This window comes from Pinus tabuliformis, chromosome 5_1, assembly GCF_031772625.1.
Source record: "Pinus tabuliformis cultivar Carrire ecotype Pingquan chromosome 5_1, CPIR1, whole genome shotgun sequence".
Taxonomy (NCBI): Eukaryota; Viridiplantae; Streptophyta; class Pinopsida; order Pinales; family Pinaceae; genus Pinus; species Pinus tabuliformis.
The window spans coordinates 11,696,111-11,719,990 of record NC_142305.1 but is presented as its reverse complement, the minus strand read 5'-3'; the positions used below and the strand labels follow the sequence as shown (position 1 = coordinate 11,719,990).

General features: G+C 39.5%; 1 protein-coding gene across 2 annotated transcripts in view; it reads left to right on the top strand.

The window, feature by feature from the left end:
• Positions 1–10,855: 10,855 nt before the first annotated feature.
• The window catches only part of LOC149163288 (Glycine cleavage T-protein family), a 388,788-nt gene continuing 375,763 nt past the window's right edge, over positions 10,856–23,880 (top strand). Inside the window, exon 1 of one of the 2 annotated variants that reach the window (XM_089431674.1) lies at positions 10,856–11,317. In XM_089431674.1, the coding sequence (XP_089287800.1) occupies positions 11,099–11,317 (219 nt within the window). In that variant the 5' untranslated portion in view covers positions 10,856–11,098. The remainder of the gene's footprint in view (positions 11,318–23,880) is intronic. The other variant, XM_089431672.1, reaches the window with a different exon arrangement.

The following is a 23,880-nucleotide window of genomic DNA, read 5'->3' as shown; positions in this document are numbered from 1 at the left end:
CTGCCTTTCTTCTAACCATGATAACCTTATATAAATTGGGTTATGGTCTAATTTTAAGTCCCAAATATGCTCTCCAATACTAACTTTGTCTATCTTTTCTATCAAGCTTTGTGAACACATCACATAGTCAACGACACTTGCCCCATTGTATGTGTTGCAAGTGAAGTTCCCAAACCTTTTCCATCTATCTAGACCATTGCAAATAATTAAGTTGAAAGCCCCACATAGTGTAAGCAACTCCTCTCCAAAATGATTGCTAACTTTGTCATCTTCTGAACACCTCACCCATTGGGGATTCTCCTCTTCAGTGAGCCAAATCTGATTATTATCCTCTTTGCAACAAAGAATGTTAGCTTAATTATTTGATGCTTTAGCATTGATGTAGCATACCTAGGGGGGATATTATGGGGTATGGGGTACAGAGGGAGGTACCCAAGGGAATAAGGTAATAATGTGATAGGCCATAGTTAATAAATAAAGTGGTTAAGCCACATCATGTAAGGGACCACTAGTAGTTGTGAATAATGTGATAAGCCCATTATATTAGATATATGGTATTGAGAGACCCATGGTAATGACCAGGGTATTGTATGTTTGAAGCCTATATAGAGGCTAGAGACTCCCCATTAAGAGGGGTCAAGGATTATTGTATGGACAAGCATATGGCTTGTGAAGTGTTCTCCTTTTGTAAGGAGTGATTGTATGGTGTTACCCTACCTTAAGGGTTTTGATTAATAAAGAGAAGCATTTCTATATTCAGATCTTGTTATTTCTAGGCATATTTTCTATTTTTATATATTTGCAAGTTCGATCTATTACAAGTGGTATCAGAGCACTTTCTTGGGCAAAGCGGAGAGAATTTTTTTTATTTTTTTGTAGGAATTTTTGGGGCAGAGAGTTTGCAAATCAGATCTGAAATTTTTGGTGCAAAATTTTCAAAAACAAATAGCAAATCTGGATTCTTTGTGAAAAAATACCCAAATTCAATTTTTTTTGGCCGAAACAGAGTCTGAATGAAGGAGATATTGCTAATTAAAAAATCAGATGTGTTGCAAAAAAATTTCTGATGATAATTCGTGGACGACGGATCTCCAGTCAAATTTTTGTAATTTTTGTTGGGAATTTTAAGAAAATAATTGTAGATTTGAGATCTTCTTGAAAAATTACCCAATTAAAAAAAAAAAATCGGTTGAATTGGAGTCCGGATGAGGGAGATATCGCTGATTTTTTCTTTTGGTGACTAGCGGAATCGACAACAGCGGTGGTATCGTACTCGCGTTACACGGGGTCGAATCCCACCGGCTGCCACTATATCCTCTAGGAGGAACCGCCCAACCCTCAAGAACGACTCTCGGTTAAGATGAGACTCGAACTCGTGACCTGCACAGTGGCACGGACGACTTAGCAGATCGTTTGTTGGCCATGAGACCAAACCTCTGTGGGCAAGATATCGCTGATTTAAAATCAACTCTTTTTTCAGAATTTTTTTACGACGGGACAGTTGCAGAGAGAATCTGAATTTCCAGTGTGCCTAGATAGAGATTTCTATTACATGGGAAGATGTAGAATGGTCATTCCATTTCCAAAAATAGGTTATAAGAAGGATTTTGAGCCATATTGATCAAGTTGTGTCCATTTTAAATTTTCACCAAAGTAAGTGATTTTTTCAAAACCCTCTTCATGGCTTCTAGCAAGGATTTTTTTACAGGGAAAGATAATGGTCCTACTATTGAAGAATTCATAAAAGACCTTAAGAAAACCTCTCAGAAATATTGGAAAGGTTTAGTATGCCTTTGGGTGAAAGATGAGGCTACCATATGGTGGAGCTCACTTGACAGCAAGAAGTTGTCCAAACTTTCAGATGAAGAATTTGAAAAACTCCTTTTGGACAAATGGTCTCATGCTACATAATAGGAGAATGAAACACGGAAAGGGTTATTTTCTGATGATATCTCCTTATTACAGGTTCATGGATGTATTTAGAAAGAGAAGATAATTGTGTCTATCAATCCTAATAGCAAGCATAATTTTGTTAATGTTCATTTGGCTAAAAGATTGCAAGTCCCAGCCAAACAAATGGAGCACACACAGGTTAATAATGAGCATATGCAAGTTTATAAAGATTTGAAGATCTCTATGGATAAGTATGTATTACATTCGGATTTTATGCTTCAAATATGGCTAATGTGGATGTTGCGTTGGGATACCCTTGGATAAAATCTGTTGGTACTATCAATATTAATGTGCAGAAGAAATTCTGAAGCTCTAGTATAAAAAGAAGAAAATTACGTTACATGATATTTCCATCAATAAACAGTTAGAATCCAAGGAGTTTGAAGTAGAAAATGTTACAGGTACTAATACATTAGATGAGGATTTCGTGGTTGAAGTAATACTGGAAGATAAACAACAATTGTAGGCACCACAACATGTATCAGATACCCATCAAGCTCCATTAGGTGGTGAATTAAAGAAAGATACACCATTGGTTAAAACTTCAACATATCACCACCCACATCACCCAGCAAGAAAACAACCAACATGATGACAACGAATTAGAAACAAGGACAAAAACCCCCGCATGACAGATAGAGAGGTGCGAAGATCCAACCACAACACATCAACACAAAGGAACCGCCAGGATCAACTCCTATATCAAGCGAGCGAGGCACCGACTAGATCGAGTAAACACTTGTCTCTAGGCTGGCTAGATGCACGTGCATGGTACCAGTGGACTTCTTTTTTGAGTAGATCTTATTATTTGTGTTATTCTTATGTTTCAAGGAGGAAACATGTTTAAGGGGGGTGGAATCTAGTATACTTAGGGGGGATATTATGGGGTATGGGGTACAAAGGGAGGTACCCAAGGGAATAAGGTAATAATGTGATGGTCCATAGTTAATAAATAAAGTGGTTAACCCACATCATGTAAGGGACCACTAGTAGTTAGGAATAATGTGATAAGCCCGTTGTATTAGATATATGGTATTGAGACACCCATGGTAATGGCCCAGGGTATTGTATGTGTGAAGCTTATATAGAGGCTAGAGACTCCCCATTAAGAGGGGTGAATGATTATTGTATTGGCAATCATATGGCTTGAGGAGTGTTCTCCTTCCTTAAGGAGTATTTGTATGGTGTTGCCCTACCTCAAGGGTTTTGATATTAATAAAGATCTGAAGTTTATCTATTTTGCTCTTGTATTGGCTCTTGGGTTTAATTGCAGTTTAGGGCATATTTCCATTTTTATATATTTGCAGGTCAGATCTATTACATTGAAATCTCCCACTAAAAGAACTTCTCCCTGCTGAGAGTACATGACAATATCTTGTTTTAAAGTTGCATACAGATCCTTGTCGTCAAGCCCCTTATTTTTGTAAGTTTTTGAGACTTGAGGGGCAAAATAACATGCTGCAATTCTTATGTGATTCTCATTCTCTGATATTTTCAACCATAAATATTATTTATTTTCATCTTATTTAATTAACTGAATGTGACAACCTTCTTTTTCTTTCACTAAAACTATTATTCCCCCATACCCTTTACCATTTTCTGCTACCTTGTTCCAAACTGCCAACTTCAAATAACTGTCAAACGGAGGAGTTTTGCAACCATCATGCTCATGAGTCTTCGTGAGACAAATTATGTCTCTACCTTGCGCAGTAGGCCCTAACACAAGTCCCCTCCTCTAAGTGTAACCTCTACAATTCCAACAAACTAAACTTAGGTAGACCTGGGTAGGATTTGACTGCTAAGCAGTTTGGCACAAAATACTCAAATTTGAGCCTTCACCCATTTGCATCCATGCTGCTCTTGTTGTTTTCGTCCCTATTATTGAATTCTCTATTTTTTCTTTACTGCCAGCTTGCTGCCCTATTTTTCCCGGAGGCCCAAACACTGCAATAACGACTTTACCATTGTACAACCATGCTCTTTTCCCTTCATTTCTCAATGTTCTATTTTTCTCCACTTCATCCTTTCTCTCCTCTTGTTTTTTTTTGGTTAAATCTTCATCGAGGAAGAAGTGTGAGCCTTTCAAGAGTTTCTTTTTGCCCAAAAGCTGGTGTTTGTCTTGTACGCTTGCCATGGTGACTTTTATGGGTCGAGGCCTCTCTTCACATATCCTCCCAACCCTCCTTGCTTGGAAAATTTGCCCTTTCCAATGTAGTTTCTCTTTCAGAAAATCTCTTGTCAAATTGAGAGTACTTTCACTCTTCCCATAATCTCTTATTCCCCTGATAATAAAGTTTGTTTTCCTATTCTGTATTTCTTTGTATTCTATTTTCTGTGCTCTACGAGCACTTGCATCTTCTTCTTCCTCTATCCTTATGTAACCATTAGCGTCTTCAGCTCTAGCTTTGATTTCTTTTGGACTATCTTTCCCACTGTTCCTTTTTTCCTTCTCTTTGGAAATGTCTATTTGCTGAGATACTTGTGTATCTACCTGAGTTTGTTTAGAAATTATCACATCCCTGTTTGCTGTTATTAATTCTTTCATGCTTTGCCACGCTATCTTCATGCTTTTCCATTCTTGTTTTCCTATCTCTACAGCCTCTTGTAACATTGTTACATGTTCTTTTAAAATTCTATTACCTTCCATTAGACATTGGTTTCCGATTGTGATCTCTGAAATTTTGCAGTCCCTTTTATGTTCTTTGGCTTCCAAAATCTCCAGCCTTGTCCTAGGCTTCATCAATTCTTGAACATATAGATATGATGATTGTTAGAGATAATGGAGAATATCTTAGAATAGTGAGTTGGTTCACGAGACCTCAAGATAGGAATTAGTTTCTATTTTTTAGGTTATGGTTCTAACTTCCCTAAATCTGTGATTACTATATAATGTGTGATGTACATGAACAATGTAGAGCATTCTGCAGAGCCAGACTCTCCTGGTTCAGACTCTCTTTCGTAGAGCTGACCAGTGGGTTTCATTTTATTTAATACAGAACATTGCATTTTTAACATGGTATCAGAGCGTCAAGGTTGAGGAACCTGTACGCTGAGTGGAGGGCGCGACTGAACCGAAATCGTCGCAGGTTTTAAGTGCACAAATGCGACGATCCCATTGTCGGCCTTCTGTGCATTTTCATTTCGTCGATCATCGCATATATTAAGTGTACATGCGCAAAGACCTTCACGAGTCCATGGTGCTAACTAGTGCCGACTGAGGAAAGGCTGCGTCCTGGCAGAGGCTGACAACAGAAGGTTGTTTGGAGGCCGTGAAGGAAGCCACGGTGATCTGCGAGTGTGCTGCGAGATCAAACAACATTGGAGATCAACGATCTTTGTCTTTGACACAGATTTGGGGTAAATCTAACATTTGTTTTTACCTATCAAACCTTTTTTTTAATCACCAAGATGAATAATCAAATGTTTGAAGCATGCTTGAATGAGCATAACAAGCTTGATGGCTCCAATTATGCGAATTGGAAATTCAAGATGCAGACTCTGCTAGAAGTGCAGAGTGCTTGGACGATTGCAAATGGGGATGAGCAAAAGCCAACAGTTGGATCAACATCAGTCCCAAATTGGGAGAAGCGTGAGAGTAAAGCAAGGATGCTGCTGAAGATGCTAGTGAAAGACTGCATCATACCACATATTAGAGAATGTAAATCAACAAGCGAAATTTGGGGAATTTGGAAGGATCTGTATGAGATCAAGAATACAAATCATCTTTTGTTCCTGAAGAGCAAGATCTTATCCCTGAAGATGGAGGAGAATGAAATAATTGTTGCCTTCATAGCAAGGATCAAAGATCTGAAGAACAAATTGGCAGACATTGGCCATACAGTTGAAGATATAGATCTTGCAACAATTACCATGAAAGGTGTGACCGATGACTGCCAGATGTTCATCACTGGGATAGATGCGAGAAAGAAAATCTCGAAGTTTGAAGAACTGACAGGAATACTGATGCAAGAAGAAGAAAAAAGATCGACTTTGAAGCTCCAGAGTGTCGATCTTGCATTCATGGCGAAAAAGAACTTCTACAAAGGAAAAGGAAATCCGCAACAGTAGAATGGAGGAAGCTCACAGAAAAGACCAAATCCGACCCAAGGTATGAATCCGAATAGAAACAACTGTATAATTAAATGTTTTTATTGTGGAAAACTTGGTCATATAGCTAGGGAGTGCAGGAAGAAGAAATATCATGAAGAACAACAGAGGTAGAAACGACATGCAGGTCATCTCGCGAATGATAATCATGAGCGAAATTTCAGATTGTTCATGGCAGACCGTGATGAGAATGTTGATGCAGACATCTGGTATGTAGATTCGGGAACATCAACGCATATGACAGGGAACAAGCAATGGTTTGACGATTTTAAAGAAATCAACGTTGGAGCACAAATATACCTAGGTGATGATAGAAGTCATCAGATCAAAGGATGTGGGAAATTTTTTGTCATTTTACCTAATGGTAATGTAAGACAAATTTATAATGTTATGTATGTGCCCGGTATAACAAAGAACTTGATTTCTGTATCCATGATTATAGATCAAGATCTTAAATTTGAATTTTTTAAATCTAACTACTATATTAAAGATCTGCTAGATGGCATGAAGACTATTCCTATAGGAATTCGAACAGGAGGTCTATACAAATTGGATGTAAAACCAGCACCATTCGAGCTCTAACAGCAACAGGTTTGACTACAGATGAGCCGTGGCATCAAAGATTTGGCCATATCAACTACAATTATTTGTTGTTACTTCAGAAAAAGGAAATGGTAAGAGATCTTCCTATGTTAAAACAAGTGCATAATGATTGTGATGCCTATACATTAGGAAAAATGCATAGAGAAGAATTCCCTGTTCGAGTAGAGAAGAAACAGAGAGATATACTTGAATTAGTGCACACAGATCTTTGTGGACCCATGCAAACAAAGTCATTAGGAGGTGCACTATATTTTTTACTGTTTATTGATGACTGCACAAAGTTTTCTTGGGTATATTTCTTGAGTAAGAAGAGTCACACATTTGAATACTTTAAGCAGTTCAGAAACATGATTGAAAAGCAAACAGGGAAGCAGATAAAAATTCTCCGCTCCGATCAAGGGGGAGAATACAGGAAGGATGAGCTTATCAAGTATTGTAAAGATCATGGAATATTACAACAATTCACAGTACCCCATACGCCTCAGCAGAATGGAGTAACAAAAAGAAAGAATAGAACACTGATGGAATGCGCTAGAAGCATGTTGAAAGGTAAGAATCTATTGAATGGTTTTTGGGCTGAAGCATTGAATACTGCAGTTTACTTAAAAAATAGGAGTCCTACAAAGAGTCTTGAGCTTAGAACTCCTTATGAAGCACTATATGGATTTAAGTCTGCAGTAAAACATTTAAGAGTATTTGGGTCTAAAGATTTGCCCATATTCCAAAGGAAGATAGAAGAAAACTAGATTCAAAAGCCATTAGATGTACCTTTATAGGGCATTTTTCACAATATAGAGCTTATAGATTATTTAACCCTCTACCCACAAGATTTTTGTTAGTAGAGATGTCATATTCCATGAGTAGGATCATGAAGAATCTGATAAGCACAATGAGGAATGGGATATTCCGTACTTGGTGGAAGAAGAAAGTGAAGAAACAAGAAACAATCAGGATCAGCAGCAGACAAAGGTAGAAGATGAACAACAGCAGCAATAGCAACAGATACAACAGGAACAACAACAACAACAACAACAGCGGGAAGAAAAAGAAAATGATGATCAGACAAGGTTTGAAGCTACCCCACCACTTAGGAGATCAGGTAGGAAAGCTCAATTGCCTGCAAGATATAGGGAAAATGATTTTATAACTAGTATGATGAATATTGTTGAACCTTCTAGTTATAAGGAAGCAAATGAATGTAGTGAATGGAAAACAGTTATGGAACAGGAATACGAATCTATAATCAGGAACAACACTTGGGAACTGGTTGAACTTCTTAGAGGGAAACAAACCATAGGTTGTAAATGGTTGTATAAACCCAAGACTAATGCAGATGGAACTATAGATAAATTAAAAGCTAGATTGGTAGCAAAGGGGTATTCACAAAAAGAAGGCATTGATTATGAAGAAACCTTTGCCCCTGTAGCTAAACTTAATACCATTAGAATGTTGATTGCTTTAGCTACTAAGAAACATTGGATGATTCACCAACTAGATGTAAAGTCTGCATTTTTAAATGGAGAATTGAAAGAGGAGGTTTATTTAGAGCAACCTGAAGGGTTTGTCCAGAAAGGGAAAGAACATTTAGTCTGTAGATTAAAGAAAGCTCTTTATGGACTAAAGCAAGCACCTAGGTCTTGGTATGAAAAGATTGATTCATTTTTTCTGCAATTTGGCTACAACAGAAGTAAAAACGACCCTAATCTTTATACCATGCAAGATGAACAAGGGCGCATAGTGTTGATTTCTTTGTATGTAGATGATTTGATTATTATAGGTGATGCTACATATCTAATCAAAGAAATCAAGCAACAAATGTCACAGGTGTTCGAAATGAAACACCTTGGTGAATTAAGATATTGTTTGGGTCTTGAGATCTGGAGAGATTCAAGAAAAACATTTTTGTCCCAGGGAAAGTATGTCAAAGGACTACTAGAAAGATTTAGGATGGATCAGTGTAAGCCTGCAGCAGTACCACTATAACAGAACATCAAACTGCAGAGTGAGGATGGCTCTAAAGAGGCAAATGCGACACTTTACAAACAACTGGTTGGGAGCCTAATCTACCTGACCACTACTAGACCAAATTTGGCTTATGCAGTCAGTGTGCTAAGTCAATACATGTCCAAGCCACTTGAAAGTCATTGGAATGCAGCGAAAAGTGTTTTGAGGTATCTACAAGGTATTGTAGATTACAGTATTATTTATATTGATTCCTCTGATGTTAGATTGACAGGATTTACAGATTCAGACTGGACTGGAAATGTAGACGATCGCAAATCCATAACAGGCTATGCATTCAGCATTGGATCCGGGGTGATTACATGGAGCAGTAAGAAACAAAGGACAGTTTCCTTGTCTTCAGCGGAAGCAGAGTATCAAGCTATGTGTGCAGCAACGTGTGAGGTAGTTTGGTTGCAGAGACTTCTCCAGGATGTTGGGGAAGAATAGAAAGATGCAACCACAATCAGAGTTCAGTCAAACTTGCTAATAATCCAATGTTTCACAAAAACAATAAACACATTGATACACAGTTCCACTTTGTCAGGGAAAAAGTGTAATCAAAAGAAATCCATTTGGTATATTGTAATACATGTGATAATGTTGCAGACATTTTCACTAAGCCTCTTGGCAAAATCAAGTTTGAAATGTTTAGGGAGATGTTAGGCATATTTGTGAACCCCTTCTCCATTAAGGGGGGGTGTTAGAGATAATGGAGAATATCTTAGAATAGTGAGTTGGTTCATGAGACTTCAGGATAGGAATTAGTTTCTATTTTTTAGGTTATGGTTCTAACTTCCCTAAATCTGTGATTACTATATAATGTGTGATGTACATGAACAATGTAGAGCGTTCTGCAGAGCCAGACTCTCCTGGTTCAGACTCTCTTTCGTAGAGCTGACCAGTGGGTTTCATTTTATTTAATATAGAACATTGCATTTTTAACAATGACCAAGTAAGAGGTGTAGACGTGGGACTATAAATGATTGATTCTTCTTTATTTTTGTTTCTCTTATTTATTTTCTTTCTTTGGATCAATTTTCTTCTCATTTGTTCCCATTTAAGGCGAGCAAGCCTACGCCTTAAAATGCCCTCATATTGCTTTGCATTTACCCAAATCCACTTTCCTGTTTTGTTTGTTGAAGCAATTTTGACTTGACCCAAATGATTTGTTTCCACAAAATCTGAGATTTCCTTGTCATTTTTAACATTTTTACCATTTTTAGTATTGGCAGCAGCTTCTTTCCCTTTCCCTTGCAACAATTTTTCTGTAGCAACATCATAGACATCCCTGCTCTTTACGCCTTGGCTCTTCTAAGTGTTTTCCATGTTCTCGGCAGACACTGCCTCTCGGCAACTCTCGGTTGTTGAAGACGGCTCTGGTAGAGTTTCTTTACACCGATTCTTTCTCGTCGCACTGTGCAAAGAAACTACAAAGGCCGAGGAATCGGCGGAGGACGAGGAAATTCAAGTCCATTCCATTTTGCCAAGCTGCAATGTCTATGTTGCCGTGAGCAATCTCTAATTACTGCAACGCTGCATCATCTCCATTTTTCGGCGCTGTTATGGGATATTCATGTGCCCGTTCATTGGAATCAAATTCTATTCTATTTGATGAAAAACCCTGAAAAACCCCTAGGGCACTTCGATTGTGGTTACCCATCAAACTTGTGATTTCAATAAATTCGTGCCAGATTTTAGAAAAATTAGATTAGAAAAACCTATCAGAAAACTTCCATAAAATCTCACTAAAAACAACTCGCTAAAATAATGTAACTTCAAAATTAAATTATAAAAATATATTTCATATAACTTCATGCATAATACATATTACCCGTTATTTTAATACAAAAATAAATAACTCTAACTAAAAGTATCGAAATAAATACCGTGCTTCAAAAATTGACCCTTCATCTCGGTGTGACTTGGAAAGCCCAAACACCTAACGGACTCTCATTAGTGGGTTGAAGCGGTCTACGGGAATGGATCTCGCAAATTTGTCAAATTGAAAATATTCCTGCACAAAACAAAATATATTCCTGGACAAATTTTTTTTTCACCTGGTTAGGTGAGCGTCTAACATGGTTGATTCCAATTTCAATATTGAAAGCAACCATTAGCGTTTAGACTTCAATTTCCACGCCCCTGACATGATTTTAACCATATTTATGGATCCCATCTATTCTTCCCCTGATGACGAGGCTCACGCAAGTTTTGGTACCATACGAGGCCCATCATTTTTCATGATTAGTTTAGTTGTGTCACACCTCTATTTTGAAGCCATATATATATATGGCTATCATCTTTACCTTATCATTTCTTTATGTTGTTCCATAATTTATAGTCTAAGATAGATCAACGAATAACCGTAAGAAAGTTTGTCAGAATCCGAGTCTCGGAGATTCAATCCAGCGTAGCTGAGCTAAATTTCAGGATGCAACTTTTATCTTTACAGTTTGTAGCTGCTGGACATGGCTGTGGTCCAAAGAGCAGCAAACTTGAAGGGTATTTCAAAGACGTAAGTGGAATGGTTCAACGTAACCATTTCAGAGTTACTAAACATGGTTTCGTTAAGAAGCCAAGGCTTCGGGTCTCTGCGGCTTCTACTTCTTCCTTGGGCCTTGTGCCTCCCCCAATCGACAATGATTTGCAGGTAACTTATTCTCAGCCATTTACATCCTTACTAAACTGGATTCATGACTTTCATAAACAATGCATTTATCTAATTGATACCGTCTAACCAAAAATTCAGGGCAAGATGTCTAATCCATTGATAATGATGGTGAATAGTAATGGGCATTGGGATGTATGATGATCTTTTGCCAATAGGTGCTGAGTGGATATCCAAGACTAAACTACATTTCTGGTCTTCTTTTGTTTGTAAATTTGTTTAGAGTCAAGGGCCCACGTGTGGCGAAGATTTAGGGTTTATATACTAGTGCTGTATGGTGAGGTCAATAACTAGTGATTAATGGGATGTGTTATGACTCACACTTTTTGAGATAAAGTCCAAAAGATCTATTGCACTTTCAGAGGCGTCCCTGTCACCTCACCGCCAACTCCCTTCTAGCTCAAGGGGTTTTCTCTCTAGTAGATATTAGGGATCAAATGGCCCAAACAAACCAAGTCAAAATCCCCTCAAGGCTTCTACTTGGACTTCCACCAACCAACCGATCGAACAATTAAGGTTTATGTTGGAATTTCTAAGTCTAGCTGTTAGAAACCCTTCAGGTACTTTTTGATTTATTTCTGCCTACTTGTTCTGTTTAATTAACAAGTTATTTACCATGTAAATACTGAAAATAAATACAAGTACATGCTCAACACATTACAGATCATCAACTGAAGGAAAAACAAGCACACAAGTGACACTGTTGTTTTTGGACCAATGTCCCCGGAAAAATCCAATGCGGAAAAACCGGTGCAACTATTTGAGGGTTTTATTATTAAGCAGTTTCAGAATACAATCTAGGTGCCAAATCGGCTCACCCAATAGAGAATGATCTCGGCAGTAGTACCTCTTAGTCGGAGACAGATATTCCGGCTAAAACCCCAGATGAACAATCCCACAGCTCTCAGCTCCAATCTGCCCCACGAAATCTCCAGCGTCTGCCTCTAGGGACTGCGTTAGCCTCTCTAGCCCAACGTCAGCCCAATTTCACCCCAACTTGCCTTGCATCAGCCTCTAGAGCCTCTGCGTCACCCACGCTAGCTCTCTCTGGCACTGCGCAGCTCCTGGCTGCCTCTGCGTGGGCCCTAACTGGCTCTGTGTGGCCTCTAGCTGGCTTTGCGTCCCTCTCTCCCGGCTTCTGCGCTGATGCTCCCGGTACCCTCTCTGCCTCTCTGCTTCTGTATTCATTGCCCCTCAACTGCAACTCTGATCACTCCTTCGATTTCCTCAGCAAGCCCTGCCCCAGAAAATCGAATTCTTGATCAACTCGATGTGTTCTCCAAGTGATCCTCAAGCCTCCTCTTATACTTTTCTCGTTGACAATTCAACGGCCGAGATTAAGTCCCTAATCAACGGCTAAGATTAACTCTGGCTTGATCCATGACTTTTGGACCCTTCTAACACAGTTTTATATTAATTCACATTAATATTTTATTTTTCTTAAGTTTAGACTTAGGGATTCCACTAAAAATATTAATTATTTTAATATCTTCCAAACTATTTAGAATCTGCCCAAACCATTTCTGGGTATTGGAGACCTCATGTGCTTTAGCCTCTCCACCAATTTGCGTGGCTAGAGCACATACGATGCCAGAGTTAATCTTAGCCGTTGATTAGGGACTTCCTCTGCACGAAGGTATGCTGATACAATTTCGTCAGGGCCTCCCGCATCGCATTTGCCATTTCCTTTTCGACAATATGTGGTACTACATGGTCCTTGATCCCGTCAAGCATGATGCTCTTGGCCCTTGCCATTGCCTCTTCGTACTTGTCGTTCTCAACCGGGTCAACTGGGATCGCTATCGTCTTCAAGGCGAAGTGCTTGAGACGATTCCTGTTTAGAACGGGCAAGATTCTGGCCTTCCAGACTATGAAGTTTGAGGCTCCGTCCAGTCTGTCCTGGTCTTTTACCCCATTCACTGCCATTTCGTTGCTCCTCTACTTCCCTTCTGGAAGTTCTCTGTGTGACTCCCTCTAAGCCTCGATTTCCCTCTTGGTAACCCCTCTGCCAATGTCGAGATGTCCCCACTTCGATCGTTAGTGCAACTGCACCACTGATCCCGATTTCTTGGCTAGAAATCCTCGGTAGCAACTCCCTCCTCCTTGGTCTTGCCCTGTTAGGTATTGTTCTGACCACAGTACACCACTAGCTTCACTCCGCAACTTACCCACAACCTCCTATGCCGCAGTAAACTAAAGGTTAGAGCTTCTAGGTTCTGCACAATCCCAGCGCCAGCAAAATCCGCACCTCTTGGCCACGACGTCAATCCTCCCTGACTGAGAAAGATGATCGGGCACTGCATAGTTCAGGTCTGATCCCTTCTGCCACTACGCTGATCCTCCTCTCTGCTCAAACTTGATGACGCAGGCACTGGGTCACCCCTCCTTTGCTGCTTTTCCTCCAGGAACAACTTTTGTCACTCGAGACAGTTGTTTTTGCTGCTGTTGCTTTGCTCGGTTGATGCCCTGAGTTCTCCTGTGATCTGCAACCACGCTTTGATACCATGTTGGAATTTCTAAGTCTAACTGTTAGAAACCCTTCCCCTACTTTCTGATTTATTTCTGACTACTTGTTCTGTTTAATTAACAAGCTATTTACCATGTAAATACTGAAAAAAAATACAAGTACATGCTCAACACATTACAAATCATCAATTGAAGGAAAAACAAGCACACAAGTGACACTGTTGTTTTTGGACCAATGTCCCCAGAAAAACCCAATGCGGGAAAACTGGTGTAGCTATCTGAGGATTTTATTATTAAGCAGTGTCAGAATATAATCTGGGTGCCAAACCGGCTCACCCAACAGAGAATGATCTCAGCAGTAGTACCTCTTAGTCGGAGACAGATATTTCGGCTAAAACCCCAGATGAACAATCCCACAGCTCTCAGCTCCAATTTGCTCCACGAAATCTCCAGCGTCTGCCTCTAGGGATTGCGTTAGCATCTCTAGCCCAATGTCAGCCCAACTCGCCTGTGTCAGCCTTTGGAGGCACTGCGTCAGCCTCTAGAGCCTCTGCGTCACCCACGCTGGCTCTCTCTGGCACTGCACAGCTCCTGGCTGCCTCTGTGTGGGCCCTGACTGGCTCTGCATGGCCTCTAGCTGGCTCTGCATCCCTCTCTCCCGGCTTCTGTGCTGATGCTCCCGGTACCCTCTCTGCCTCTCTGCTTCTGTATTCACTGCCCCTCAGTTGCAACTCTGATCACTCCTTCGATTTCCTCAGCAAGCCCTGCCCCAGAAAATCGAATTCTTGATCAACTTGGTGTGTTCTCCAAGTGACCCTCAAGCCTCCTCTTATACTTTTCTCGTTGACAATTCAACGGCTGAGATTAAGTCCCTAATCAACGACTAAGATTAACTCTGGCTTGATCCATGACTTTTGGACCCTTCTAACATAGCTTTATATTAATTCACATTAATATTTTATTTTCCCTAAGTTTAGACTTATGGACTCCATTAAAAATATTAATTATTTTAATATCTCCCAAATTGTTTAGAATCTGCCCAAACCATTTATGCGTATTGGAGATCTCATGTGCTTTAGCCTCTCCACCAATTTTCGTGGCTAGAGCACATCCGATGTTACCACAAATCAACAATTTATGGTGGATAGGATTGCTAGGGCTTTAGCATAACTTCAAGATTTGAGTTCAAAGGGAAAATACCTAAAAAACAACCTATGAATTACTGGGAGAGTAAAACCCTAACAAAATGGTTTAGACGATTTATAAAGAAAATGGGTGATGGAGGATAGAAAATTAGTGCCTGAGCATGCCAATTTTTTTTTTTGGGGCATATATAGTCAAGGAGCGATACAATTGGAGGGAAATGGAGATCGATGCAAGTGCAAGGAATAAGTGAAGATAAACTTGTGTCCCTTAGACCTCCAACCCTAGAGTCCTTCAATCTTCAAAGGTGGTGTTATCACTGAAAATGCTGTAGTAAAATTTTTTTAGCTTGGCTTAAAGTCAGAGCAGTTTCGCAGCGCCAGAATTCTTTTTAGCAGTTTCGCAGCGCTACCTGTTTGCGTGGTTTCGTAGCGTGCTACGAAACTGGGGATTTGTTTGAGTTTTCAGTGAAAGTCCAAATTCTAGCATGCTTATTGTACAGTTCTTCTTCCCTCCAGGAATGTTGATAAGAGCAGTGGCAGTATGTTCAAGGAGACACCTTATGATGATACAGCTATTGTAGGATTGCCATCAAATACATTAAGGGAGTTATCTCTGAATTCTGGCTCATGGGTGATTGTGAAAGATGATGATAATGATGTGGAGAGACCTGCAAGTCTACAACCAATTCAATGCAGTTGCTTGGGCAATTCATGCGAAGGACCTGATAGCCCTTATTGCTTTTTCTTGCACTTTGTGTCTATTCCTCTGCGCACAAAAATTCTCATATCCCCCACTTTACTCCTATATAACAAGAACACCTTAAGTCTTTGAAGCCATTCAGGTGTTTGTGATTAATAAAGGGTTATCAAAAAAGGCAGAAAGGAGACTCGAGTGAGTAAAGTAATAGATAAGCTAGGTAAAAAGAACAGCCAAAAAGCCTAAAGACAGCCTGACAGTGTCCTAGATTATGTTACCCCCATTATTGTTTATTATGATGTAAAATACAGGTAGAATGATTGCATACTTTGGAATCTAGATAAAGGTAAAAGGTGTTGAGAGGAAAGGAATAGAAGCACGTGCTGGCCTCTCTGGCTAGTCAGCTGTGCTCCAACGCCGAAGGAAAATCTTGTCAAAAAATTATCACTGCTGCACAAAAAAGGATATATAAGAGCACTTAAAAGAAGCTGATCAAGTTTTGGTTAAATATGAGGCCAGATTGGAGGACGTAACTGCTATATCACAAACAGTGAAAGCATGTCAAGAAATAAATCATTAAGTGGGCATTCAAGGCTCCGGCTAAGTTACTTAAAGAATGCTTTTGTCTTATGTCGTGTTTTCAAGAAGAGTGGACTATTGATTTCTTTGTGCACCTGTAGCAAAAAGGTTAAATCAATATGCTAAATATGTAATACAAAAGTTAGAAGCATAGCAATTTGGGTAGCCTGTAATGTAAATCGCTCTACATAATAGGTGGTCGATCCCCTAAATGTTAGTTGAATACCAGAAAGTTGTTGATGGATTGAGGTCGATTTGGTTACTCTATGTTTACTGTCGGTTGTTGGTATAATCGTTGTGTTGACCTGTGGTTGTTATATGCATTGAATGGAGCATATCATGGTACCGGTGAATGAGGGAGGTCGAGAGCGCCTGCCCCTGCAAACAGCGGCACAGCAGTTAGTTCAGAACAGCGGCACAGCGGATCATTTTAATGGCGATTTCCGGCAATTTATTTGTGATTAATGTCAAGATGTATCATTATGGCCCATTATACATGGGTGGGTGTACATGGAGATCCAATAATTTTGAGGGATATCATGACAAGGAATGGTTGCATCGTGGACCACCCAATGCGCGTTCTGCAATTATTGGAAAGATAAGGCACTCTAAAATTTCAGGTTTGAAGTTATCGGAGAGAGCTACAAACAGATTCTAATATGTAATCTCTAGCTAAAACTATCTTCTACAAAATTTTGGGAGTCCTCTACTCTTTTACCGGGGTGATAAAACCGTTCAAAGTAAGAGTCATTTTATGTGTAAATCTATTTTGGTGAGCTAATCATTGGAATATCCAAGGTGGTTTTTTTTTTCATGTCGGTGACAGAGCAACTTTGTTTTGGCATTTGGTGATTTAAGCCTGGTGTCAAGAAAACCAAGTTTTTGAAAAGACTGCAACGCTTCCTGAGCGGCATTTACATGATTTTGGGCTAAGATTTTGTTGAGTGATGACTTGTTTATTTTGTCCCGCGTGTTGAGGGCGATTCGTGGAGTGCTCCCGTCTAATCTTAAGCATTCGGTGTTGCATGTGTAGCGCTCTTGAAAATATGCCATCTGTGTTTGGCGGCACCGTCATCGGAATGGTTGCTCCTAAAGGTGGATACAGAACTTAAATATGGTTCATATGAGAATCTTGCAGCGTTTTCATTTTCACCTTTTATTGTTCACTTTGAAGATAACCAACCATTTGCAGTCGACAAGGAGCTGGTGCGCTATGATGGTGCTGGTTTCGCAGACCAGAACTAAAGATACTCCAGAGGTCAAGATAAGCATGCAAATGCTGGGAAAGACGGATATTATGGTGGTTCATTTGGGCCACAAAATCATTAAGCAGTGAAGGTGTTTGCACATAGTGACAAAGGTTTACTGATTGATGAAAATAACAAATTGGCAGGGAAGCATAAAAAAAGTGGTAGAGACTATGGTCCCAAAAAGATGTTAAGCAATGGGATTAATCCAGAAAGGCAGAAATTGCAGCGCTCTGATTTGCACAGTCAGCCTAGGAATATTGCAGATAATTCTATTTAAGAAACAGAGTTTGGGAGGTTTCCTCCACTAGGGCAGAATTCACGAGGGAACAGAAGTAGACAGAAGGGCATTTCACAAGTGACAAGCCGTGCAACAAGTGCATACATCCCTAATCTGTCTGCTTAACATGAAATTAATCGCATTGTGGATTCCTCATCTGAAAATAGTGCCAAAGAGATGTTCCATTCAAATGCACTAATTACTTTACCTATGCCTGCAACTTATAAACATAGTTCATATAGTTCGATGCAGTCAAGGCCTAACACAGTTTCAAAGCAAGGGTTCCCTTCAAATGAGAAGGCAGGATTTGCTTCAGGTGAAAACAGCTCTAAGACACTGAGGCAGCTCCATGCTGAAGAAGATGATGAAGAACGTTTTCAAGCAGACCTTCAGCAAGCTGTCCGTCAAAGTCTTGTGCTGTGGAAGATGAACAAGATAAAAATGAGGAATTTTCAAATTATGACAGAAATGAAGAAGGCTCAAGAGATGGCTTGGAAAATGAATGGGATAACCAGTGAAAAATTGGAAAATTGGAAAAGCTTGTTGTATCATCTGGCTAAAGCATCAGGCATTATGTACATTAAGTTTTCTTCGATGTCACTTTATGTTCTCGAGTTTATGTATTCTAAATTTATTCTCGTTACTCTCAATGGGAGATTGTCATTTCCAAGAAGATATGGGTAATTGAGTTTTCTGGGAAAGCATGTATTTGGAATTCTAAGACTTCAGACCAAAGCAAATCAGAAGCTCGAGAAGATTTATGTGCAGTTGGTCTATCTGTTGGAGGTTCATGTTACAGGGAATGGGATTCTGAATCTCAGCATAGCAAAGGTGAAGCTGAAGAATGGCAACAGCAGATATACAATTTTGTAAGAAGTTTAAAGAAGGACTGTGTTTTTAAATCACACAGCAGTTTCGTAGCGCGCTACGAAACTGCTGTAGGTGATGATTTAAAGCGCAGGGCATCTAGTGTAATACTGTGAGCAGCTAGTGTGACACGGTGAGCGGGGGTTTGAGGAAAAGGAACAGATGTCTATCAAAGACCACCTACAGCACATCAGAAACCTGGCATCACTCCATACTTGGGGTTATTAAAGGATTTGGGAGCAGACTGCTATATTTTAGGAGAATGTTGGGAGACAGAAACCGATAAATAGGAGCACACCTTCTGGTCATTAAATGAGCCATCAGCGCTCTTAAGCATCCTAAATCAGCATCCATTGCACCTGTAGCTCAGCCATATCAGATTAATTGAAGGAGGACAGCTGTCAAAGCATTCAAGAAAGCATCAAGCATACGAGGAGAATGAAATTAGTATTTTAGTTTGATTAGGATTGTGTGCAATTACATGTCAGCACTTTGTAATAAATACATTAAATAGCATGTAGGAATAGTTAATAGCCACCTTCGAGGCTCCCCTCATGCTGGAGGAGGAAGCTCGAGGTGTTTTAGTTTTGCTTGCCTATATATGGGCCAAGGTTAGATGTAGAAAGGGTTGGATGATATATACAAAAACAGAGTTTTTTAGAGCTTATGAAAAGACTGTTACAGTAATGGCAAACAGGGTTTTTTCTTCCCAAGATTCTCAATGCATCTTTTTGTTCAAATGTGATGGTGGTTTAGTTTCTTAAGGTTCTTTTTACAGCCTTGTTATGGTACAATCCCTCAGAATTCATATTATATGCTCTGACTTCCTGTGTGCTTGACAGGCTGTGGGTTTTGGTGAAGCATGTTTGAACATCACTCAGAATTCATTTTTAATGCTCTGACTTCCTGTATGTTCAGCAGGCTTTGATTTAGGTAAATTATGTTTGAACCTTTGATGATGCAAAGAGCCTTGGCTTCTATGAGATGACTGTGATTTGGTTTATTAACTGTGAGAGACTCCATAGCCCAATGAAGACTAATTTGATGTATGTCCAGCCAGCTATATTTTTATAAATGTGTGAAGAGTTAGCCCTCTAGTGTTTGAAGGATTTTGTCAAGAGTCATGAGAGAGCCCTCTCTGATTAGGAAGGCTAATTCCTAATCTAAAGTATGGTCTGAAACAGTTACATGAGACCTTGCTTGGTTGCAGTCCCTAGTACTGGTTTTGTGATAACAGGTGGGATAGGAGAGTGATCTTAGCTTGGGTCATCTCAAAAGAACTTGATAAGAGTTCAAGAGGGTTGGAACAGATTTAGGCTTAAAGACGAGAGTAGACCAACCAATGTACATTGCACCTTCGAATTTGGAAGGGAGCTTAGCAGAGGTCATCTCAAAAGAACTTGATGAAAATCTTGCCCGATGAGAATAAAGAGATAAAAGTACTAGCAAAACTATGGTGAATATTTAGTAACCCTTTTCCATCAACAAAAGACAAAATTGGAAGAAGATAACTCACATTGAATAGCCCACATCATCAAAGTTCACCAATAATCATCCATGAAAAGAATTTTATCCACATCAACAAAATCTTCTCATCAAGATCTATTGAAATTCATCAAGAAAAGAGAACCAACCATATCAACAAAATTCTCCAAAAGTCATTCTACTTATTCCTCCATAGCCAAAATTTAGAATCAAGAGAAAAATTTAGAAATTTCAGACTTGCTAAGGGATCTCTGACACTCCTTCCAGCTTCAGGATTTTCTTTTCTCTTCCTTTCACGTTCAATATCCTTCTCGCTATTTTCTCGAATGGCATATTTGCAAGCCTGCTGACAAATTTCTGTAATATCAGCGCCACTAAATCCTTGGGAATAACGGGTTGATTTCAATTGGTGGAGTTTTCCAGCAAGTCCGAATCTTCCAGTAACAAAATACAAGTATGGCGTTGAGCCGGAAGACCAGTCTCCTTTTTGTTCCCTTGATTGGATGGTTCATTTATAGGGTAAAAGCCCTCTAAAGCATTCAAAACTAGGCGGCCTGGGTCAGTTGCAAACTGCAGTGTTGTAGGAACCTCATCCCTAAGGGCTGCAAGAAATTTCCGGTTTTCTGATATAAATTTGAGAAGCCCTTTCGCATCCATTTTTTCACATAATTGTTTCAATTGAGGGCGTGGCTTCACTTCAGAAGTTGCTCCAGCTTTAGGAGCCCCAGATTTAGTAGGAGATTTTTCAGCTTTGTCAGAGGTAGGATCAATGGGTTCTATGTCTGTAACGGATGAATCATTTACCTTATTTTCAGCAACTCCAGCAGTTTTTGCAGAAGCGTCTACAAAAACTTCCATCTGTTTTGAGCGAGCCTCCATAATGACAGCAAGAGCAACATCTTTCTGCTCCTGTACACGGGCCAAAGAAGCCTGCTCCTTAACTGCAACAACTTCATCTCGCTTCTCAAGCATTTGTTGAGTTCCCAAGGCCTTAGCCTCAAATGATTTTTCTTTCTCAATTAACTCATCAACCCTCTTCTTCAAAGCTTCGTGACTACAAGAAAAATGATGTTCCAAGTCCTTCCATTGGATGGTACAATTTTGTATACCATCTTTGTGTGCATCAAGTTCCTCAACGACTTTTTGCAGTTGCTCTTTCTTTGAAACAGTGGATTCAATTGCTGTAACGATAGGTTCGATGTCAACCATACCTTCAACCCTGATATCAAACGACAACGTCGGTTCTAGATCTTGTGGCCAATCTTTAAGCTCAACACTGTTTTTAAGATCATCTTCATTCTCATCATAATATGAAATTGACATAACCTCTTTCGCATCAAGATCAACTTCCTCATTGTTATGATATTGTTCATCTTCCTGTGTCTCAAGATAGTCCTCATCCACATCATCTTCATTTAGATCATCATCTTGATCGATATCATTCTCATATTCATCATTATCTATTATATTTTCATTTTCATTATCATCGTTTATGATCAAAATCTTCTTCTCCTGCTTCACCTAGTTTCATTTCTTCACAGTTGCTATTATCTTCCTTATTATGGATTTCCTTTCGACATGCTTTAACGTTTGCAAATGATTTTTCTAAACGTTGAAATGTTTCTTGAATTTTATTAAACTGCTCCGAGAATTCAGGATGTGAACGTAATGACATATTGTGTGGTGAACAACGTTCAAAGACTCGCATGGTTATATTGTGCGGCATGGCTTTGATACCACTGAAGCAACAAAACTTATAGCTTGTTGACTTAAATGTAAAAATACACAGAGGTATTTGTAATAATAATTTATTATATATATAAAATGTACAAGTGATGTAGAATGTTACAATGAGGACCCGCATATATACCTAAGCAAGTGTCCTTTCGTGACTGGGCATGTCTTTTAGACATGCCTTTTCACTTAACTAATGACTACTTAACATAATCATTACTTGATTATTTAGTATTTACATTTATTTACATTTATTTATGTTTTATTTTATTTGATCCAATATATGTTCGTAACAGTCAATACCTCAGCCTATCGAGATGGTGAGGCTTACCCTGAATTCTTTTTCATAAAAATGACAAGTATTTGTCCAGAGCATCCCGGGCAGAGAGAGATTTCCAAATTGGGAAGGGATTTGGGCCACTCTTCAGCAAGAAGAGATGAGGAGAGACTTAGTCAAGTGCAAACTTGATAGCAACAATAGTAGTGGACAAAGCCCAAGGAGGAGGAAGAGAATGCAGCCCTTGCATCTAAGGGGCAGCAGGAGCAGCGAAGGCAAAAGAAATATGTTTCGAAGATCAAGTGTTTCCGGTGTGGTGAATTTGGTCACTACGCTACACAGTGTCCTCTCAAGAAGAAGGACAAAGACGAGAAGCATGATCCGAAGGCTGCATCCGCAAAGATCGAGGAGGAGGAGTTTGCCATGATTGCCCAGATATCTCCAGGGGAGAGGTGGGGTGATCTAGTACTGTAGTTCAAAAGAACTACAGATGGGCAGGATCCTTGAGGAGTCCACCTCTTGGATCAATACCTTGCTACGGGAGCCCATATCAGAAGTAGCAGGATGTACCAGTGTCAGTTGATGCAGAAGAGTACCAAAGTGACAGTTGTAGTGGCTAGGAGCACCAGAGATTGAACAACACAAAGCAGAGTTGGCAGCAGTGCAATTGGCACATAGCAGAGTCAGCAGCAGCGCAAAGGCTTCAGAGGGTTAGAGCAGAGACTAAGCAACAGTGAGAACTTCAACAACAAGATGCATCATGTTGAACACTTGTTCAGTAATTTTGGATGCTTTTCCATTGTTGATGCAGTAGCTGGAGAAGGTTGTGTTGATTTGGGGTAGCATCAGATGTGCTCTAGCCATTAAAACTGGTGGAGAGGCTAAAGCACATGAGATCTCTAAGACCCAGAAATGGTTTGGGCAGATTCTACCCAGTTAAGGAGATATTAAAATAATTAATATTTTTAATGGTGTTCCTAAGTCTAAACTTAGGAAAAATAAAATATTAATAATATAAAACTAGGTTAGAAGGTTCTAAATGACATAGATCAAGCCAAATCTAATCTCAGTTGTTGATTAGAGATGTAATCTCGGTCGTTGAAGGACTGTTAAGTTTAGGTATGTTCTATGCTAGAGCAATTTATTTAAATTTTCATAGTTAGCAATCACGTCAGCATTAAGATAAACTGCAGATAGAACATAACTATAAATCACAGAAGACAAGCCAAGGCAAGAGGACACAAGATATGGCGCGAGCCAGGGACAAACCCCACAATGTGTGGGGAAACCCTTTGATCAAATCTTCTTTTATCTTCAAAGTTCAGCAGAGAAAGAGATAGAGAGAGAGAGAGTACATTTACAACAGAAGTCAACACTTTGACTTATCTAGATCTAGCGTAGATCATTGTGTATAATGATGAGATCAGTTGAAGACATTCTGCTTCAACTGATTCTCAAGGTGACTCCTTCACCTATCATCATTCTGCATCTCGTCCATTTGCTGTACCTTACAGTGTACTGCACCACGCTGCACTAATCATCCTGCTTCATGCTGCCCATGCTCTCATACATCATGCTGCCCATGATCTCATCTATCATTCTGCCCATGATTATTATACTTCATGCTGCCCATGATCTCATCTATCATGCTGCCCATGATCATTGTTATCTTGATACTAGATCTAAATATAGTAATGACTGTTGAGACTGTATGTCTCCTTTTACAGGTATGAGAAACACTGAAACTTATTGAGATGACACCCAACGT